The sequence below is a fragment of the Culex quinquefasciatus genome, chromosome 3 (assembly GCF_015732765.1).
Source record: "Culex quinquefasciatus strain JHB chromosome 3, VPISU_Cqui_1.0_pri_paternal, whole genome shotgun sequence".
Lineage (NCBI taxonomy): Eukaryota > Metazoa > Arthropoda > Insecta > Diptera > Culicidae > Culex > Culex quinquefasciatus.
In genome coordinates, this window is record NC_051863.1 from 6,787,985 (window position 1) to 6,810,773 (window position 22,789).

Consider the following 22,789-nt stretch of genomic DNA (forward strand, 5'->3'; position numbering starts at 1 on the left):
ATAACAAATTGTAGAAATAAAAGATTTTTATCCGGTCGTATTAAGGTTTCCAGCTTGGATTTTGGGGTTATTTCAAAGAAAGCTAGAAATCTGGTAAATTTGGTTTGGAAAGTTTTTGTTGGAGGTCAAATATATGATGTACACTCATCCCTCATATTCGGAACAGTTTACGGATCAGCCAATGTTCAGCAAATCATAGCAAATCGATAATAGAACATAATGATTAGCTTTTACCTTCATTTGAAAGCTATCCTTGCGATCTTTCGAAAACTGTATCGAACAACTGCAAATTTTAACTTTTCTATCAAGTTTTTGAAGAAAAACATTGACCCATGAAAACCACAAATTCGGAACACTTTTTTCTTACGGATGTAAACAAACTTTGATTCTCTCTTGGAGTACATATTTTTTACAAAATAATGACTTCACTCACTGAAATCAATGAAACTCAAGCTTAGTGCTGTTTTATGAATGGTCTGATAACTTTTTTTTGTGAAAATAACAGTTTAATCCAGGTGTTCCATAATTGTGGGAGGCACAATAACATCCCACAATTATGGAACGAGCAATTTGAAGGCAGTGTTTTGATGCTCTGAATAAAATAGTCTCGAAATGCAGTTTTTTGTCCAAAATGAACTACTTTTACTAGTGAAATAGCAAAAGAATGTCCAAATAAAGGTCCTAAAAATAGCAGGGGCGACAGAAAAAAATGCATTTGGCATGCTATTGACAAATTATCACAAAAGTGTTCCGAATTTGTGGGTGTTCCGAATATGTGGGATGACTGTAGAGTCTCTTGGGTCATGTTCATAACAAATTTGATGGAACATGAACCCATCGATTTTCATCGACTTTTCAGAAGGAAAATCCTATAAATTCGAAAAAACAATCTTGAAAAAAAAGTTGCTCTAGACCTTCCAACGAAATATTTCGCCGAACCCCGTAATATGTCGGGAAAGAGCCTTCCTTTCATGGTGCCAAATATCAGACTTGCCGAATTTTTTATCCTAATGTTCTCGGAGAAATACACCACCTTTTTGCAAACAGCCTGCAACACCCATAGTCCCATAAGTCAAAAGTAAGTGAATTCCATGGACTATAAACCTATGTAATTACCTTTTTGGCAAACCGCAATTTTTTCATAGTTTTACGATTTTTCTATAACAAACATTTTCCCTGTAGGCCAACAAGACGGATCTTTTTAGCCTCATTTTGAACATGTTTGGAAAATATATCAAATGATGTGTTTCATTTGTCATTTACTCATCAAAATGTGCAAAATAAGACAAGAAACAACTTTTTAGAAGGTTGCAAACCGCTGAACATTTTGAAAGAATGTTTTGTCTGAGTTTTTGAATATAAGGGATTTATTCAGAAATTTAAATGATAAAACAGTGTAAAAATATATTTTTTACAAGACTTATTAGATTATTACATATTTTCGGTGTACAAATATCACGTGTCTGCTCTAATTTAGCTTGTTCAACCGAAACTTTGGCAGGTTTGTGATTGTATTATTGAATTTTAATGAATAAATTTGATATTTTCTTAAACAAACATTAACCAGGAACATAAATACAAATATGATTTAAAATCGAAAATGTACTACATATTACTGTTGCAAGCTTCAAAAGTCATATTTTCATGAGTTTAAAATAAATATAAAATTTTATATAATGTTTACTTTTGAAAATGCAATAAAACTCGAGTCTTCCAGACTTCCAGTGCTGAAAACACCGTCGCAAACTTTTTTTTTTTGTTCGAACAATATTATTTATCATTTCAACAAAAAAAAGTCAAACAGAAACTTCCTTTCCAAACTATTTCAACAAAAATAAGGAAAAAAACATTTTATGAAAAGTTAAGATTGAAAATGAGAGTCTTATAAACTTCTAAAATATTGATAATTCCTTGATTATTTAATACAAAAAAAACTAAAACAATCAATTTAATCAATTTGGTTAATGTTTGATTGAGGAAATAAGATATTAATTCATAAAAAATCTTTAAAAACCCCATCAATCTCAAACTTGAAAAAATTCGGTTGTATCAGCTAATTCCAAGCTGGATCAGAGCAGACCGGTGTTATTTGTACACAACAATTATGTAATAATCTATTTGTTCTTGTAAAAATAATATTTTAATGCGGTTTTATGATTTTAATTTCTGAATAAATCCCACATATTCAAAAAAAAATCGGTTTAAACTTCATTTTCAAAATGTTAAGTGATTTGCAAGCATTGGAAAGCTGAGAAAATTTCCTATAAGACACATTCGAAAGTAGCGATAACTATTTTTTCTCTTTATGGTTGCCCAGAAAACACGCCGTGTGGTGTAACCGTGCCTAAACAAAACGATCGGTTCAAAATTCCATTCTACCGTGTATCACCCCTCGCTTCATTCGCGAACGTACCCCAAAGTTCTTGCGACTCGCTCACAACTGCCCACTCCCTCGGCTCTGCTTTTCTGTCAACGCGTCAATCAGAAGCGAAAAGAAAAAGTGAGTGACACAAAGAGGAAAAGCTGACGGGCGTATTTTCGTTGGATAAAAAGTGAGTTTTCCGGCAATAAAACGCTAATTTCGCGTCCCCAGTGTGCATCAAAGTGCAGCTCGAATGTCGCGCTACAAAGTGCAACCAAGATTTGGCCGGTGCGGGTGTTATCTGGGCGGAAATCGTCGGAAAACAACGCTGACCTTTTCCGATGGGCGATGATTCGGTGGTGGTCGCTGATTTGGAATCGATTTTTCTCCCACTTTTGACAGTCTCTTGCTGGACTTGCTGGCGGGGACGACGACGACGACGAGTTCGTGGAGGCGTAATGTTTTTATGAGCGGAAAGTGGTTCTTTCGCTGGAATAGTGCCCACTTTCGCCACTTGTTATCAGAACTTATGATCGCTCCGAATGTCGCTGACTCATCAAAACCTAGTTCAAGATCTGAACTTAATTTCATAATCATTCAATTGAATTTTTTATCTGCTTAAAATTTTAAACTTTTCCAAGCCAAATTTTGATTGCATAAAAATCAAATTCAATTCTATTACTGTTAGGCAATATCCAGCGTAAATGGGTGCCAAGAAAAAACTAATTGTTAAAATGACTAAAAAAAAATCTTGTCTAAGTTTATTTTGAACCTTCTGCAATGCTGTTGATAAGGGAAACATCATTTGATCGTTGAAGCGTGTGACCAGTTGTGCTGATGGGATATTACGGTCCTGTTCAGCAACGGAGAAGGACAACCATGGGTGGTCTCTCATGCTCATGCTCTAAGTTTATTTTGAGCCTTCTGCAATTTCAACTCTTTTGCTGTAGTTAGTTTTAGCTGTCGAGATGTTGAAAATGCAATTGTATTTCCTGTTGCTGTAAAGTTAATTATGACAACTGCCAAAGTTTCACTTTATGTTACCAGCACACATATTTCTTACTTATTTCTCGATAATTTGTTTGATTCAAAGGATTATCGAGAAGTGCGGAGCCAGTGGGGACGCGCAGTCCTGTTTTTTACCTTCTTCTTTTTTTCTTTTTTTTTAACTCGCGTTCGTTGGCCGATGAGTTTTTTTTTGTGTTGTTCTCTTTTTATAGTTTTCTATAAAAACGTACCTATTATTTTGAGACTAGCAAGTTGTATTGCTGGATTAAGTCCTTTCAATATTATCGATGATTGGAAGGCACGCCATCGAATATTTTTAAGGCTTATGATATAAAATCATTTTAATAAATGAAGTCCTTCCTACATCATCGTTGATCGGAAGGCACGGAGAATTTCTGAAGAATTGCGGTCGAATTAATACTATATTTAAATCCCTAGATAGCTATCTTTCCGCAGCCGGCTGCCTAAGATTTTTAAAATTTCAACCGATAAACAAATTGTTTATGGTCGTATTACTTACCACAGTAAATCCTGACCTTATACCCATCTTACTAACCCCTCAAAACTCATGTGATACTTTGTCGGAGACGCAGCCGATTTAGCGGTCCCATCACTCAAGTATCGGCTAACATTCCCATCCACTTCCCCGTGTCTTACCACTGGTCGTGGCCGGCGTCGGTATTGATCAGCACGATAGGGACCTTTGAAAAATGCGAAGGGGTGATGTTTGGTTCCTACTTTTCATCTGTGGTCGACGGAGCAATTTTTGGGGGTCCTGGTCAATAAAGAAGTAGCCGCTACGGGTAGATACCAATGCTATGCTATGCTATTTGTTTGATTCAAAAAATTGTCCACTTTTATTATGAAAACGAAGTTTATTTTCTGGTTGTCTAATTGATCCATACTGAACAAACATTTTATTATTCTCGAACTTTTTTATTTTTCAACTAAGGGTTGCTGAACTCGAATATGAGCCCTAGAATATTCCAAAATGCTCAGGGAATGTGCAATCCAAGATGGCGGCCAATATGGCGAAGCTAAAAAAATGAATTACATTCCCTGAGTACTTTAGAATATTATAAGGCTTATATTCGAGTTCAGCATTCCCAAATTAATTAAATTCAGGGTTGTTACGGACGGCGCGAATCGCGCGGATTTGCTAGCTAATTTTGCTCAGGCGCGGATTTCGCGCGGATAGCAATTTCGATAAACAAAATAATTGAGAACGATAGATTTTTTTTCAAATTTCAAAGAAAAATATTATTCGGAATTGAATAAATTCAATCTTTTTCGTTGAATGCAAAAACATCAGTTTCTAAGAAGTTGTTAATGAAGAAAGTTTTCTTCTAAAAATTATTGATTGTATTTTTCTTAATACGAAACTTCGAAATAATCTTCAAGGAGCGATTTTTATTAAATGTTTTGAGATTTGTTATATAAATATAACATAACATTATAACTCATTATTTTTAAGACATCTGCTTAACAATTCATATTAATAACAATTTTATTTAAATCAAAATAACAAAATTCGAAAAATTACAGAATTTCCGAAATTTTAAGCTATAAAAGTTTTTAGATTTTCCAGGTTTTTTCAATATAAAAATTGAAATTTTTATATTTTTGGCTTATTGAAAAAATTAAAAAAAATCTGTTGCCACTCTGATTCTGGTAGAATTGATTTTACTCCCAATTATCACAACATGACGAAATCCGCTTAGCTAAAATCTCCGTCCTAAATCGAAATGTAATGTTAAAAATAAATAAAATAAAAAATGTGGAATTCAACAATTTGAAATCTCAGAATTTACATACTCAAATTAATGAAAAAAATAGAATTCATAATTTGAAATCGACGGTAACATTTCAAAAGACATCATGTACATTTTGACACTTTCTGGGTTATTGCATATTCTGAAAGTACTCCTAATAAGCTACCTCTCCACCAAAAATGAGCAAAAGTTACTTCAGTAAAGTCTGTTTAATCATGATTTTAAATAAAGTAACATAAACAAAATCTCTGCCATCAGCAGTCTTTGTTTATATAGCCCTGTCAACCTGTCAAACAAAAGACTACATGAACCTCGTGACGGAAAAAAAGCAACATGAACAAAGTGCCATGTACATTCGGCGAAGAAAACCGAATCATAACAAAGCGTCCCCCTCAATGCCAGCAGGGTGATATAAACGTTGGTGATTTCAAAAGAGGTTATGTTTGTTTTTCTCAAATAAAATTACGAAATAATGTTTTATTGAATTTGGATGATCAAGTATCAATAAAAGCAACGTTTTTTATCGTTTGTTATCATTAGAACATCTTATTTTGCTTTTATATTAAAATGGGAATTGAAAATGGATGCTCAACATTCAAATGCGGTTTTCTCAAAACGCATGGTTTGTACATGATGCTTTTTGAAATGTTGGCGTCGAAATTGCCGAAACTTAGACTCAAAAAACGTAAAAAAGTACGAATTATTATATTAAAAAATAACGAAAATATTAGAATTGTTTTTTTTTTAGTTTTTAATTGTTTAAGAAAGTTGTTAAGCCATCAAATGATTCAATTATTAAATAATTAAATTATTAAATTATTAAATTATGAAATGATTAAATTATTAAATCATTAAATTAATAAATTATTAAATTATTGAATTATAAAATCAATAAATTAATAACTTTTTATTTTTTTGCCATTTTCTTAGTTCGGATCTTTTTCGGAGTCATATTTTAGTTTAGAGAAAGTTAGAGAAGAAAATAAAAGAAAATTCGTGTTTCGATTTTTCAGAGTAAAATTTTGGCGAGAATTATCAAGTACAAAATCCCTAGATTTTATAATATAATTTTTTCCTGAATTTGTTTTGAAAGCAACGCTATTTAAAGTGTTACAAAAAATGCTAATATTGTTCCAGAAATGGCAAAAAAGGTTTCACGTGGTTCAGGTGGGATATAAATCCACAACTGATCAACGGTACTTACCAAATGCTTTCTGTATTATTCTTTTTTCGTTTAAAATTTTATTCATTATGTTACTCTCTTCTATGTCTGTCGTGAATTTTTTTTTTTCGACTTTTCCGTAACAACCCTGAATTTGACCTGTTGACTGCCTGTTACATTTCTGTATAATAATTTCCAATATTCTAGGTTTGCCATCTTGGCCGCCATCTTGATTTTCACATTTTCCGAATACTTTGAAATATTCAAGAGATCGTATCCGAGTTCAGCGATCCCAAATTAGTTAAATTCGACTAGTTGATTGAACTTAAAAATCCTTTTATGGTGTTTTTTTCATTCAGCCGCCATATTAGACGCCATCTTGAATATCTCGCTTCCCTTTGAGACTCCGGAAATCAACAGGCAAATTTGGATTCAGGAGGGTCGATTGTGTCTAGAACGATCAAAAACTGGCCTGTTACACGATTTGCTTCTAGACACGAGAAATGAGCACCTTTTTTTGCATTCGTGCCTTGACCAAAAAATTGACGGGACAACGCAAACTTGCGTCAGTCGTAACTCTGGTTCCTTTTGACCAATTTTCAATTTCTAGTAAGCATTTTAAAGGGTTTTTCGAGTACGAAGAGAATCCAAAATATGATGCAAATCCGATGACTAAACAACTGTAATTTTTCGTGACGGACCAACGCTTCCCCCTTTTTAAATGTCCTGTATAATTTTATACCTACAGAATCTGCTTTTGTCGATACGAGGGCTTATAAAAGAGTCATTTTACTATAAAATTCCGATTAGAATGATTAAATATCTGCATTCCATCCATTCATTTGAGCAGTTATTTGAAAAAGTTAGGAAAATAAAAAATTTCAGCGTTTATACATTTTACAACTTCTGCTCACAGATATGTTGTATAAAGGGATTTTGGTGTGGAAATATGTTTTTTTGCAATTCCGTCGTGAAACTACTTACTTTTCCTGTCATTCTTGAACGACGAAATAGCCTACTTTTCTGTACCAAAAATAACAGAATCGAATAGCAACACTTTTTAGCACCTGTTTCGAAAAGTAACACTTTTCAACATTTTTTTTTATTTAAACGATTTGTATGTATGTATGTATGTATTTGAATCCCCGTCTTGGCAGGACTTGGCCATGACCACAGTATGTTTCAACTGAGACGGTTCGGTTAGTAACCACCATATATCTCAAGAACCTTTAAAGCGAATATCTTCCTATGGTTAACGATTTCTTCTGAAATTGTACAGACATAGATCGGTAATGCAGATGACTCGGGCCAGGCAATCCACGACTCCCTCGTCCAGTTCATGAGCATATGAGATGGCCCTGGGCTGTTTTTAAGACGGTGTTAGTAGTTATATAATAGGGACGTGGCGTTACATCGTGCTGCCATCTGGTTTTTTTAGTGCAAGAGTGGAAAAGTGCTGAGTCATCGTCTAAAAATAGACGGCGTCCTATCTCGCCCAGCAAAATGAATGAATGAATGGTTTAGATGAGAAAAAGTGGAAAATGTGGTCTAAAAATAGCGACGCCATCCCCCTATGGTTTGATATGTTATACCTTGTGACATTATTTCGCCACTACGGATCAATTCAATTCTAGAGCATTAACTCCATGATGGCCGACTGGTTAGCGTCCCAGACCATCAATCCCAAGGTGTGAATTCGAATCCCACTTGATTCTTAAAGGTTTTTTTGTTCATATTCAAAGTTCAATTCCTGATTCCAAATTTCAAGGAAACCGCCGGGATTTGATCCCTGAACCTTCTGCTTTCGAGGCAGAAGCCGCAACCATTAAGCCACGGAGCCGGTTTCATTTTTTTTATTTAAACGATTTATTGACAAAATACATGACTTTTTTTTTGGGAGGGTGATCCAGCCGCACATCGTTGATGTCGAAACCTCTAAACTGGGCCCTCGTCCTGTCACGTCCGTCACACAGTGTCGTACATTACAACTAGAATCAGATCTGCCAATGAATTAGTACACTTCGACCAAATAAACACTGACGCTGTATGGATCTGACTCTAGAATAAATGCACAGTTGTGTGTTATTCATAAGTCTAAAATGTTCAATTATTCATATAAGTCCAAATTTTCATTTGCGGATAACTACCTGACTTGAATTGAATACAAGATTTAAAGCAACCTATCCGAAAGCTACTCTTATCTCAAATCCCCGACATTTTTTTTAATAGCCTTTGGAAAAAAAAACAAAAAAAAATAATAACAGTTCATATTTTACAAGTCGTGAATTGAAATAGAGACGACCATTTGATCGTCAGAATTTTAGTAGATCCTCGATTCGCAACAATGGTCGATACAATCATAATCCGACAACCGTTAGTTCAACAGATCACCGAACTTAGTCCGATATCATTTCACTATTGATTGATCGAGACTCTACGGAAATTTTGACAAATCATAATGGTTTTTATGCTACTTGAATGAAAATCACCGATTCTGAAATAATTATTAAATTCACTGTTACTAATTTTGTCCCTAAATAACTAAAGGCAAAGTATTAAAAGTTGATATTTATAGTTAAAATCCTAAATTCTAAAAAAACTAAATTTTTAAAACCCCGCATCCTAACCTGACACCCACATTAAGATAGGGAAAAATCACATATGTAGCGGTTCATTGTACAAATGTGATATTTCCACTATCGGAGAACCTCCTTGTCTCGATGACAGCTTACCGGCCATCGATTAAGCCCTGAGACTGCGCCAAAGTGGGTTCTCGCAGCATGAAGTGGTGTCCATGTGTAAAAATGGAAGCTTCAGCAATATACTGAACACTTCGATTTTAATTCCACATCGAATCAAATCATACTCTTTGCCAAGCAAGCATCAAACCTATGACACTCATTATGACAAAGCCCAGGGATTGACAAAAAACATGAAAATTTGAAATAAAATTTCACTCAGTGTGTATTTTTTGGAATTGCAAAAAATGTTGTATGGAACTCGTTGCAAAACTTGATTTTTTCAGCACTCTTGGTATTTATCCAACTCGGTGAACCTCGTTGGATAAATGTACGACTCGTGCTGAAAAAATCCTCATTTTGCAACTTGTTGCATAAACTAATATTTTGTGTGGTTCAAATTGTTGAAAAACAAGTGCTAAGAATCGGTCAGGTGTGGAAGATGATCATTATCCTGCCACTTCAAGAAAATGTGTTGCTTTCTGTATATCGTGCGGTACCAGGTCTACTGCCGGATTGGAATGAAGCTGTTTTTGAAGATTTAGTGTTTTTAGTGAGAGCTTTCCATTAATTTATTATTTTCGAATGACCCTTTCCTCTATTCTAACATTCATACGTTTCAATGAAGACAACTACGCCATTTTACGATATACGCGGTAGAGTGTTCCCTTGGTCGTTCGCTGTGAGTTGTGATTTGTCTGTTTCTCTAATGAAGGTTCGACAGGGAGGGGGGCATGCTTTTTACTTTCTCGTCGCTTCACACCCTCAGTAAAGTGATGGAAGCAAGGGCGTCTATGCGAAGTGTTCCTTCACTCGCTACAATTTTCCAGTGCTGAAATCGTGCAAAAATCGATGATCGAATGGTCATCTAGCGTTCTGATTGCTTCTTGCGGCATCCTATTTTTCACTTCAAACTTCAGAATGCAATAATTGCATCATTTCCACTCATTAGAAACCCCCTACCTATAAAGCAAAACATGTGTCCACAACGCTTCTCCAACACGGTGGTGCCAATGCAGCAGTTCTCGCGATGCTTTCATTTTCAAATCGGAGAACGGATTCGCGCTCGCTCTCCAACTACCACGCGGTGTCGCTCTCTCACTCTCCGGATAGATATCCTCCTCTGGGCTAGAAATGTTTGCCAAACTCACTCTGGCACTGCACTGCATCTTGCGTGTAGCGTACCGTAGTTGAGTTTGTTCTCCAAATCGAGAAGAGTCGTCATTCGTCGTCTGCAGTTGCAGCAGCACCATCAGCAAAGCAAAACAAAGCTCTTTTTTTTTCGCGACCGTCGATTGATCGATTCTTTTTTTTGTGCGTGTGACCGCCCAAGGCGGCCGTAGCCGGAGATGACCATGATTCCGATCGCACCCATCCAGTACTTGTCTATTTGCTATCAAAGTTGCGTGTTCAAGGTGTAATGTTTTAATCAGATTGTCCAACCTCCGTTCCAGGCTGCGCGTGTTTGACTCACCAGGGATGACCGACTCCAAATACTTTACCACCACCAAAAAGGGTGAAATCTTCGAGCTCAAATCCGAGCTCAACAATGACAAGAAGGAGAAGAAAAAGGAAGCGGTCAAGAAGGTAAGTTGGCTGGCGACGGAATGACTCTTCCTTCTCTCGCCCGAATGCGTAATAATTTTTTTTCATTTCCTATTTCTAGGTCATCGCCAGCATGACGGTTGGCAAGGACGTTTCCGCGCTCTTCCCGGACGTCGTCAACTGCATGCAGACGGACAACCTCGAGCTGAAGAAGCTGGTCTATCTGTACCTGATGAACTACGCCAAGTCGCAGCCCGATATGGCCATCATGGCCGTCAACACGTTCGTTAAGGTGAGCTCTCGAGTCAGCCTCTTCAAGCCCCCCACCGAAAAAAAAGAGCCACGCCGCGCAAACCATCCATCTAATCCATCATTACATCTTCAGTCAAATTTGTTGTTTTGTTTGTCTTTTCGTTCGCATCTCTCTTCATTCACATTTGTTTAACGCGTCTAAGTTTGCGCTCTCGCAGTTTCGAAAAGTTCTCGGTTGCCTTCCACATTCTTGAAAACTAAACGACATGCCGGGAACGGTGCCAAGAGAAATTGTGAAACACACAGACATGTCGCGCCAACAATTCTCGAGCGAGGGAAAGCAGAACAAAACTGCATTGTGGGGAAAGCGCGCGCGCCCGCGCGAATCAATTTAAACTTTTATTGATATTAATAACATCCCATCAGTCAGCTGATTGGTGGCAGTGGTGGTCATCGGATGGAATTCTTTTAGTCGTTGCACTTTTTCACCCCCGTTTCTGTGGGGAATGTTCTAATTGCCAGTTTAAACAGTGCGCACAAATTGGAAAAATGAAACACTCAAATGTTGCACAAATTCGAGCTTAACTTCCTGGACCGAAAAAACCTGCAGGCTTCTTATCTAGTCTTATCGAGAGAGGGAAAGATAACTGTAAAGCTAGATGAAACCAACTCAAGCTAGGCTGCTTACCTACAAAGTTACGACACAGACGTAAACATTTGAATCGAGGAGAGGGAAATAATTGGTTAGGGATGACCTTGGGTTATATTTGTAAGTAAATTTAAAACAAACTCATTTCATGCCTTTTGCGTGTATAACAAACATATTTTTTTTTTCAAACTTCGTAGTTCTGGTAAAATCTAAAGGGAAGCTAGAGGAAAGTCATAAGCAAAAAAAAATCCAAAATTGAAAAATGTTTAAAGAATATTTGAAATATTCTTTAAACATTTTTCAATTTTGAAAAAATCAGAAAATTTAAAAGTTCTGTTTTTTTATTCTTAAATTCAAGAAATTTGCTCAAATTCAATAATAAAGGAATTTTAAATTTAAAACAATAAGTATAATTCAATGTTTTGTTGATTCATTATTTCTTATTTTTTGTAGTTCTAAACCTATTTCTAATACTGTAAAATCTAAAAAGTGTGGAATCTCAAAATTTTAAAGTTTCTGAGTTCATGAATTCCATAATTATAAAATTCCTTACTATCTAATTCTTTGATTCTAAATTATCAAAATGATATTTAATTGAAATTCTTCAATTCTAAAATCCCAAAATTTAAAAAAATATTTTATCATTTTACAATTAATGAATTGAGCAGCTCTCTACGAAATCGGCCGATTTCGACCATTTTTATTTTTTAAACTTTTTGATTTGACTTAAACTTTGTGGGGGCCTTCCCTATGACCAAATAAACTATTTTGCGTCATTGGTTCACCCATACAAGTCTCCATACAATTTTGGCAGCTGTCCATACAAAAATGGTATGTAAATATTCAAACAGCTGTAACTTTTGAGTGAATTTTGTGATAAACATGTATTGTTGAGGACTTTTGAGAAAAAATAGGTACAGGGAAAACAAATTTGCAGATTTTTTTATCAACTTTTTTTTTACTAAAACTCAATTTCCCAAAATACGTATTTTTTTGATTTTCGAGATTTTCGGTATGTTTTAGGGGACAAAAATCTGCAACTTTTGAGCCATAGAGAAACATGGTCAAAAAATCTGCCGCCGAGTTATGAATTTTTGAAAAAAAACAGTGATTTTTGGAAAAAACCGAAGTTTCATGCAAAAACAAGTTTGACATTATTTTTTAATGCAAAATTGAATTTGCAATCGAAATGTACTTTACAGAAAAAAATATTTTGAGAATTTTTAAATGATTTTTTTTATTATTTTAATTTTCCAGAATTCTACAAATTCTGAAATAAAATTATAAAATTTCAAAATTCCTGAATTCTACAATTTTAAATTTCTTAAGAGGTTACATACATGTAGAAAATCACAAAATTTCATATTACAGAAAATTTATTAAATCAACTTAAATGATTTTCAATCACTCCTGAAAGTATCATGAAGATATTTCATGATTAAAGTAAGTTACAAACGATTTAGGCTGACAATTTTGCCATGCGCAAAGCGAACTGTCAAACTTTGCGAGCGTTTTTCTCTGAACACCGAGTTGATTTACGGGTGCCACAATATCTCGAGACGGAATAGACCAAATTGGCTGAAATTTTGCCTGATTTTGAAATTTTGCATTTTTTCTCGGCAATGATACAACCAAATGTCTTCAAATTTATTTTGTTAATAGTTGAAAATGTTGTCCTGAAAACAGATTTTAAAAAAGTTTGGTTTGATGCTCAAAATGACATTTTTGCCGATTTACATGTATGTAACCCCTTAAATATAGAAAAATACAATCCTCAAGTTTTTCACTTGTGAAATCCTAAAATGTTAAACAATTTCAATTCAAAAATCCAAAAAATCTTCGTTTTCTATTCTATTGTTAAAAAAATCCAAAATTCTAAAGTTAAAAAATCCAATTCAAAAATTATAAAAATTCGAGATTAAAAATCCTAAAATGCTAAAATTTTTAAATTCTCGAATTCTAAAATTCTTAAAACAGAAAAATCAAACTCTTAAATTCTTCAATACCTAAATCTTAATTCTAGGATTCAAAAAGCCCAAAATTGCTTGATTCCTTAATATTTTTTTCTATTATTCTGATTTTCCAGAATTTTATGAATTCTAAAATTCTAAGTTTCTAAAATTCTAAAATCCTGAAATGATAATAATTCTATAATTTTAAAATCCTTAAAGCAAAAAAAAAAATCAATTGTCAAATTCTTCAATTGTACAATCCTAAAATGCTTAAATTTGAAATTTCGAAAAAAAAATCCTCATTTTTTACTCAATAAAAAATCCAGAATTCTAAAATAAATAAAAACAATTCAATAAATTTTAAAATTCCAGGTTGCTAAAGTTTGATAATTCCAGAATTCTACTATTCCAAAATTCTTAAAGTAAAACATTTCAAATTCTGAAATGCTAAAAGCTCAAATTTGTTTAATTCCTATATATTTTTTTTATTCTATTACTTAAATTTTCCAGAATTCTATAATCTACAAATCCAACTAAAAATTTAAAAAAAAACATGGATTCTTAAATCCCAAGATTCTGAATTGTTTTAAATTACAGAATTCTAGAATTACAATTACAAAATTCTTCAAATTCCTAAAACTTTAAATTAAAAACTTAAAAAATAAATCAATTCAACTTTTTTTATTGTTTTATTCTAAAATTCCAGAATTCTATAATTTGATGTCCGTGTGGTCTCTTGTACTAACTAAATAGGAATCTCAGCATGATTCTCAAATCCAGAAACGCTTCAATTGATTTTTTTTGTTGAAATTCTGAAATGCGAAAGCTTTAGAAGGGCTGGTTACGGTTGGACAATTTTAATTTTTTTTTTTCATTTCCATAAAATGTGTCCACGTGGTTTATGGATGGTCCCATTCTGAAATTCCAGAATTGAATAATCCTTAGATTCTTAAATTCCAGAATCCTAAAACCAGGGGATTTTTTAATCCCCTGGAAATTTGAAATTAGAAGGCCACGTGGTTTATGCACGACCCCTTTTCGGAAATCTGTATCTTGAGAAGAGATTTGCTGAACGATTTGGAGTCTTCGGCAAAGTTGTAGGTTATGATTAGGACTTTTCAGAAAAAAGATACACGGAAATACAAAATTTTCGATTCTGTTTTTTTCATTTTTATTACTAAAAGTTTAATTTCCAAAATCTTTTGCACTATTGTTTAGGACGGTGCAAAAATTCAGTCTTTTTTATTTAAAAATATTTGATAAGGGAAAAGAACCCCATGTATTAAAAATTTTCGAAAAACTGAAAAACATTCCTACAAATTTCTTTTTTTGACTTAGTTTATCGGACTGCTTGTTGTTGAGAAAAAGTCTCTTCAATTTTATTTTTTTGTGAAAAATGAGTGGCTTTTTTCAGTGTTATCTAGTTAGTACCTCTCACTGTTGAGTCGAAATGCTTCGAAAACTATTAGATGTTTAAAAATTATTTTTTTATAAGATTTGAGAGATTGCATAATCGCAAAAAAAAAACATTTTCGCTTGAGAACTTGTTTCACAAGTGAATGAGAGAAGAGGCGAAACACGCAAAAGAAAATGCTCCCGAACTTTTCGAATAAAATCAATCAGTTGAAGATTTTTGTGAATTGCCTTGTTAGCACCACTTAATTTTTTTTATTGTTTTGTTTACACAATTTGTCCATCTAAATAGATGTTCCGCCGAGTAATCGAGATTTTTTGAGTTTCTTTTTACCTATCTTTAGTTCGCGAGAGAGAAGAGCCTTGTTCCCTTCCGATTTATTTTGTCTTGATGAGCGTCAAAAGATTTTCTTTTGATGATGATTCTTCCATCGCTGTGAAATTTTCTAATCTTTTCTATAAAAATAATTTCGAAATTTTAGTATCAAGAGTAATATTCCTCAAACAAAAAAAATGTTAACTACTTTTTTGTGGTGACTAGAATGTTTGATAACGGGCATGACCCAATATCAATAAATAAAACAGATATAAAACACGAAAAAAAATTAAACAAAGCAATGATATTAAAAAAGTGGTTCTTCGTTTCTATTTGTTCCACCACCACGATTTTTTCTTAAGCTAGCACCATCGCCGTCGCTTGCGTTTCTTTCATTTCTTAATTCTAGCATTTGTTTAATGTTTGCTCGTTTTTCAATTCTCCACCGCTTAACTCGCCAACTCCTCACCTTGTTACTTTCTCTCTGTTCTTGTCGCTTTCACCCACAAAATCTTCATCTCCTTTTACGCAATACACACACTTCTTCGTATTAATCGCTTCCACATATTTATGAAACCTCGAAAAAAAAAATATTATCAAATTATAATAACTCATGTAAACTGTGTAAGGATTTGCCACATTCTCAACTCGTTAAGGTAATGATAATATGTTTTATTATCTAGCAAAAAAAAAATCGCAAGCAAGCAGTACCAATTTTTGCAACAAGAAAAAAAATCATTATTTTGTTTTCTTTTCTTGTGTTTCGCACTGTTCTCTTTCTCTTACTTTTTTTCGACTTTTTTTAGTTTAAACTTTAGCAAATTGTAGCGGAACTTAGTGTGACAATTTAGTTTTGTTTTACACTCAAACCCCGATGGTTTCACACCAACTGTTGTCAAACGAACGGGATCACGTTTTAGTTTGACACTCCTTTTACGCTGATTTCACACACACTATCAAACGTTTGTTTTGATAGTGTGCGTGAGCGCCGTGTAAAAAGTGACAGTTCGTCACTTTTTAGTTGGACCTTGCCAAATGAAAAAGTGACCAGCTACCGGGGGTTGAGTGTATTTTCCATTTGTGAATTTCGTTTGGTCCGATATTTTTTTTTTTTTGTTTTGATGAATTTTATTACTGGTGTTGTTGTTACTGTTTGTACAAATGATTGTTTTTCATTTTATTTTTATTTTTGTTCAACACTCTTTCGATGTTAGCAAATCTTCCAGGTGCTTAAAAAAATTAAATAAAAAAAAGTTGTGCTTTGCTCTGTAAATAGTGCAAATTGATGGAAGCCAACAAGGGGAAATAAAAACTGTGTAAATATTTCCACCCTAACGCAACCGACTACTTACTAGAACATTACTGATTTGTTGAGAATTGGAAAATCACTTAGCGTTAGCGATTAAGTAGGTAGCGTTAGATGTTTGAGATTGCATGGCGATATTCTTTTCAACCAACACAAAATTCCCCTTTCAAACAATTTGTAAAAACGTTTTTTAGAGTTTTTTTTTCTCCAAATCTTTCGTTTCACTCTCTGAACAAACAACCACCCCAATTGTGTGTTTGTGCGCTTTGTTAGAGTTTCCAGTTTTAGCGAACCGAAGGTCGTTTTTTGCTCTGAACACTTCAAGTATCTCTTCGATCCCTCAACCCTTTTTTCCAGGACTGCGAGGACACGAACCCGCTGATCCGGGCGCTGGCCGTCCGCACGATGGGCTGCATCCGGGTGGACAAGATCACCGAGTATCTGTGCGAGCCGCTGCGCAAGTGCCTCAAGGACGAGGACCCGTACGTGCGCAAGACGGCGGCCGTGTGCGTGGCCAAGCTGTACGACATCTCGAGCTCGATGGTAAGAAGGAAGCAAGGTCGACTCTAACCGTACTAACGCAACGCAAAACTGGACAAAGGGGGCCCAATTCTGAACTATTCCTTCCGTTTTTCTCCCTCTCTCTCTGCTTCTCTTTTTTCTTCTCTCCTAATGTTCACACACAGAACGTTTCCCCATTCCAGGTGGAGGATCAGGGTTTCTTAGATCAGCTGAAGGATTTGTTGTCGGACTCGAACCCGATGGTGGTGGCGAACGCGGTGGCGGCGTTGAGCGAAATCAACGAAGCGTCCGCGAGTGGCCAACCGCTGGTGGAGATGAACTCGGCGACGATCAACAAGCTGCTGACGGCGTTGAACGAGTGCACCGAGTGGGGGCAGGTCTTCATCCTGGACTCGTTGGCCAACTACACGCCCAAGGACGAGCGCGAGGCGCAGTCGATCTGCGAGCGAATCACGCCCCGGTTGGCCCACGCGAACGCCGCCGTTGTGTTGAGCGCGATCAAGGTGTTGATGAAGCTGCTGGAGATCTTGGCTTCGGATAGCGATTTCTGCGCGATGCTGACGAAGAAGTTGGCTCCGCCGCTGGTGACGCTGCTCAGCTCGGAGCCGGAGGTGCAGTACGTTGCGCTGCGCAACATCAACCTGATCGTGCAGAAGCGTCCGGACATTCTGAAGCACGAGATGAAGGTGTTCTTTGTCAAGTACAACGATCCGATCTACGTGAAGCTTGAGAAGCTGGACATTATGATCCGGCTGGCCAACCAGAGCAACATTGCCCAGGTGCTGAGCGAGCTGAAGGAGTACGCCACCGAAGTGGACGTGGACTTTGTCCGCAAGGCCGTCCGAGCGATTGGCCGTTGTGCCATCAAGGTTGAACCTTCGGCCGAACGGTGCGTGTCCACACTGCTGGATCTGATCCAGACCAAGGTGAACTACGTCGTGCAGGAGGCCATCGTCGTCATCAAGGACATTTTCCGTAAGTATCCCAACAAGTACGAGAGCATCATCAGTACTCTGTGCGAGAATCTGGACACGCTCGACGAGCCGGAAGCGCGTGCTTCGATGGTATGGATCATCGGCGAGTACGCCGAACGTATTGACAACGCGGACGAGCTGCTCGACAGCTTCCTGGAAGGATTCCAGGACGAAAACGCCCAGGTCCAACTCCAGCTCCTGACTGCGGTTGTGAAACTGTTCTTGAAGCGCCCGACCGACACCCAGGAACTGGTTCAGCATGTCCTCTCGTTGGCCACGCAAGACTCGGACAACCCGGATCTCCGCGACCGTGGCTTCATCTACTGGCGCCTCCTGTCAACCGACCCGGCCGCCGCCAAGGAAGTCGTGCTGGCCGACAAGCCACTCATCTCGGAGGAAACGGATCTGCTCGAACCAACCCTGCTCGACGAACTCATCTGTCACATCAGCTCGCTGGCCAGTGTTTACCACAAGCCACCGACCGCATTCGTCGAGGGTCGCGGCGCTGGAGTTCGCAAGAGTTTGCCGAACCGCTCGGCTTCCGCTGCCGGCGAAGAATCGTCATCCGCCGAAGCTACCGTCATTCCAAACCAGGAATCTCTCATCGGAGACCTACTCTCGATGGACATTGGAGCTCCGGCCGCTCCAGCTGCACCCGCCACCAACACCAGCAGCGTAGATCTGCTCGGAGGCGGCCTGGACATCCTACTCGGCACAAACTCCGCCCCGGAAACCACAAACAACACCGCCGCCGCTCCTGCTCCAGCAGCCGGCGGACTTCTCGGTGACATCTTTGGCATTGGTTCGGGCGCGGCCACCAACATGATCCAAATCCCGAAAATAACCTGGCTCCCAGCCGACAAGGGCAAGGGCCTCGAAATCCAAGGCACCTTCTCGCGCCGCAACGGCCAGGTCTTCATGGACATGACCTTCACCAACAAGGCCATGCAAGCGATGACCAACTTTGCCATTCAGCTGAACAAAAACAGCTTCGGCCTCGTCCCAGGATCCCCCCTCCAGGTCGCCCCCCTCCAACCCTCCCAAACCACCGAAGCATCCCTCCAGCTCGGCATCACCGGCCCCGTCCAGCGCATGGACCCGCTCAACAATCTCCAAGTCGCCATCAAAAACAACGTCGACATCTTCTACTTTGCATGCCTCGTGCACGGCAACGCCCTCTTCGTCGAGGACGGCCAGCTGGACAAGCGCGTGTTCCTCACCACCTGGAAGGAAATCCCGGCCGCGAACGAGATCCAGTACAACCTGCACGGAATCGCCGGCACCGCCGACACCGTCGCCGCAAAAATGACCGCCAACAACATTTTCACCATCGCCAAGCGGAACGTCGAGGGCCAGGACATGCTGTACCAGTCGCTCAAGCTGACCAACAACATCTGGGTGCTGCTCGAGCTGAAGCTGTCGCCGGGCAGTCCGGACGCGACGCTCAGTCTGAAGACGCGCTCGGTCGAGGTCGCGGCCATGATTTTCGCCGCCTACGAACAAATCATCCGATCGCCGTAAGTTGTCGCTTGAATGCATTATATTTCTTTTCCAAAATTCCGATGATAAGTATAACAAAAGTCGGCGAGACTAAATAATTAGTATATTAGTAGTTGCTCGTTTGTAGCACAATCATGATGATGTTGTTGATGCAGATTTAATTGAGATAACAAATTTTGTGCGCGATGCGCGCGCGCTCGTAATAAATATTCATTATGACTACGCGATCCGCGAGTTGGATCTACTAACTGTATGCAGAAAATATTACTAGACATTAAACTATTATCAAATATTATACAAAATGTGGATATAAAGATCATTACAAACAAGCTTTTTTGATATCCGTTCCTTTATGATGACAATCCTTTCTTGAAATAAAAATTTTAAAAGAGTTTGCCTAAGAATTTTCTCTTTTTCAATATAAATGATTTTTTCTTCTCTGCCAATAAAAAAATTAATTTAAAAAAAAAAAACAATTCATAAAACATCCCAACGATTTTGTTTTTCATTGCCAAATTAAACAAATATTGCCTGACGACTGAAGCTTTTGAAAAGTGGCGAACCACTCCACTGGTTTTCCGCGACACGTGAATGTAACTTTGGGAGGTCCTGGTCAATAACGCAAAAAATACTACGTTTGGGCACTGAACCTTATGCTTCTAACTTTTCGAATGAAATGTTATTTAATGTTCAAAACAAAAGAAAATTTCGTGAATATATAAAATTACACAAAAAATGGGTTACAAAATAGTAAAATTGACAAAAATATCCAATTGAGTCCTAAAATTTTAAATGAATAATATTATTGTTTACAGCGATAAAGCTAATTTTTCTGAGTGCAATGACCCTTTGTACGACCAGAAAGAGTTTAAAAGGAATTTATAAATCAATTTTGAAAAATTAACCTCGCGGTCCTTCTTTACAGAAAAGGTCCTACTAGCAGCGCTTTCCAAGGGGGCCATAGTTGATCCATCGAAAAAATGTTGTCTTGTCAACTTGTTAAAAGTGATTAGAAATGGTTTTTAAGCGCCTCGAAAAAATTTCACTTTGGATAATCGAATCAAGCATTTTTTTTCCGCTGTCTTATTTTTGATGGTCGAGCTTAAGTATAACCCACAAACGACTCTAAAATGATTTAAAATTTGTAAATCCAAGATGGCGGCCAAAATGGCGATGATAACATATTGAAACAATACTTTTTTCAGATCAAAATACAATAAAATTTTCAAATTTGTCTAAATTGAAGTCGCGGAACCCGAATTTAATATTTACAGTTAGATAAGATAATAAAAAAGATAAAAAAATGTTTGGTAATGATTCGATAATCCGAAATCCAATACAAACCTTCGGATAATCGAGTCTGAGCTGTATTAAGATTCCTCAACTTAATTGTTTCACATTCATTCGTTTTTACGGTTTTTACCTGGGTGCTGAAAAGTGGTTCGCAAAACGGCCTCAATTGGGTCCTAAAATGAAGCTTAGATTGCTGATATTATTGTTTACAGCGATAAAGCTTATTTTTCTGAGTACAATGACCCTTTGTACGACCACAAAGAGTTTAAAATGGATTTTTAAATCAATTTTGAAAAATTAACCTCGCGGTCCTTCTTGACAGAAAAGCTCCTACTTGACAGCTCGTTCCAAGGGGACCATAGTTGATCCATCGAAAAAATGTTGTCTTGTAAAAAAAAAATTGCATTAAAATGAAAAAAAGTGATCAGAAATGGTTTTTAATCGTGTTTTTTACCGTTGTACATAAAAATTGACATAGGACTTTAGTACCCAATTTGAGCTGTCAAAGTGGAACCAATTTACTGTTCGCTAAAAATAGAGAGTATTGTTATCGATCATTTTTATTATTTTATTGATTTTTTTTTGAACAACCTCTTCTTACTGATCGAAATCAAAAGCATACACAATTTTCCAGCAAAAAAAGTAAAAAACTAGAGAAAATAAATCACATACAGCTGATTATAAAACAGCTCATTTACCAGTAAGAAAAAAAGTCATGCTTGTGCTTGAACAGTATCCTACTTTGCAGATGTAAACAAAGTGGGATCATTCAAAAATCACGTTACGCATTCTCTCTATTCATCACCCAGGTTTTTACAAGTCTCGGATAGAAAAAGACAGCTGCCCTTAATAAAATGTTGAGTAGGGGAAAAGCATCTAATTCCAGCGTGCCTCTAATGTTGGCAGGTCAGAACTTTGACATTCAATTAAAGCTAATTAAAAGCGTTTTCAACTGAAATCGAGTGATAAATAGCTCAATAAGTAGTGAGCAAGCAAGTTTCTATCAAAAGTTTTGCAAAAATAGTTGTTTAAATAGTGATAATCAGCAAATTGGATGGAGTTAGGGAGTACTTAACCTGCCAAACATACGAGAATTTCCCCTAATTCTTAGTCTTACACGAAAGAACTGGGGTGAAAATTCTTAAAATCTTATTCCGTATGCCGGGGAGTATTGCGTCAAATCTCAAACGCTGTTTTCTTCGTACAGACAAATCAATCAACGGCCCAATTGCTTTTCAACGATTCAAATTGCTTTGAATTTCCGAACAGAAGGATCTAAAATGCATAAAATAGTATAAAATAGACGATTCTGAACTAAGATTCAGGTAACAAAATTTTCGATTGAGATTAGACGTTGCATTAACCGCTAAAGACGGATTCTGTGAACGGATCACGGAACGGAACGCATTAGAGATTGATTCGTTTTAGAAGAGTTTGACAATTATTGCCTTTTAGGCTTAGAATATTAATCTTTACTTGTGAAAAAGACTAAGAAAAACGAACGATAGTTTGCATTTCAGCAACAGCCTTGCAAAAAAATCTAAATTAAAAAAGGATAGCAGAAAAACTTTCTAAAATTTGTAAATATCACTTTTTTTTTTAATATTAGATAAGATTTTAAATTCGTGAGACTATTTTCCATTAAAATAGAAAAATATCACAAAGTTTTGCATTTAACAAAAAAAAATCGGTCACAAGTATCTGAGAAAATCTATTAATAGATTAAGATTTTAAGAATTTTAAGTTATCAAACTTTGGATAGAAATAAAAAAAATAATTCAAATTTTCTCGAAAAAAGGTTATTTTCTGTGAATTAGTTGATATTGTTAACCCTTTACCACCCTACCCCACCTCTAGACGGGCTTCAATATACAAGTTCACACAAAAAAAAACATTTTCAACATATTTTTGATTGATCTTAAAAAAGCATTGGAAAAAGAACACTTAATTTTTTTTTCAATTTAAGGGTTGGAAGTTGTTTGATATGGCTTTGCCAATGCTTAGAAAAGTTTTTTTTTTTTTTTG

At 36.5% G+C, this 22,789-nt stretch overlaps 1 protein-coding gene across 7 annotated transcripts; it reads left to right on the plus strand.

Annotated features, from left to right (window-relative positions):
• The first annotated feature begins 2,456 nt into the window (after positions 1 to 2,456).
• LOC6032204 (AP-1 complex subunit beta-1) lies at positions 2,457 to 19,800 on the plus strand. Of its 7 annotated transcripts, none has more exons than XM_038261961.1 (6): positions 2,457 to 2,552; positions 10,497 to 10,629; positions 10,709 to 10,879; positions 15,799 to 15,825; positions 16,833 to 17,018; positions 17,162 to 19,800. In XM_038261961.1, exons 2-6 carry the CDS (start codon positions 10,522 to 10,524, stop codon positions 19,490 to 19,492), a joined length of 2,823 nt encoding a protein of 940 aa, XP_038117889.1. In that variant the 5' UTR covers positions 2,457 to 2,552; positions 10,497 to 10,521; the 3' UTR covers positions 19,493 to 19,800. The 7 variants fall into 7 exon arrangements, with proteins under 7 accessions (XP_038117889.1, XP_038117882.1, XP_038117883.1 ...); XM_038261954.1 differs by lacking the exon at positions 2,457 to 2,552 and adding an exon at positions 10,214 to 10,420 and having other exon boundaries at positions 10,476 to 10,629; XM_038261955.1 differs by lacking the exon at positions 2,457 to 2,552 and adding an exon at positions 10,214 to 10,420 and having other exon boundaries at positions 10,476 to 10,629; positions 17,180 to 19,800.
• Positions 19,801 to 22,789: the final 2,989 nt, after the last annotated feature.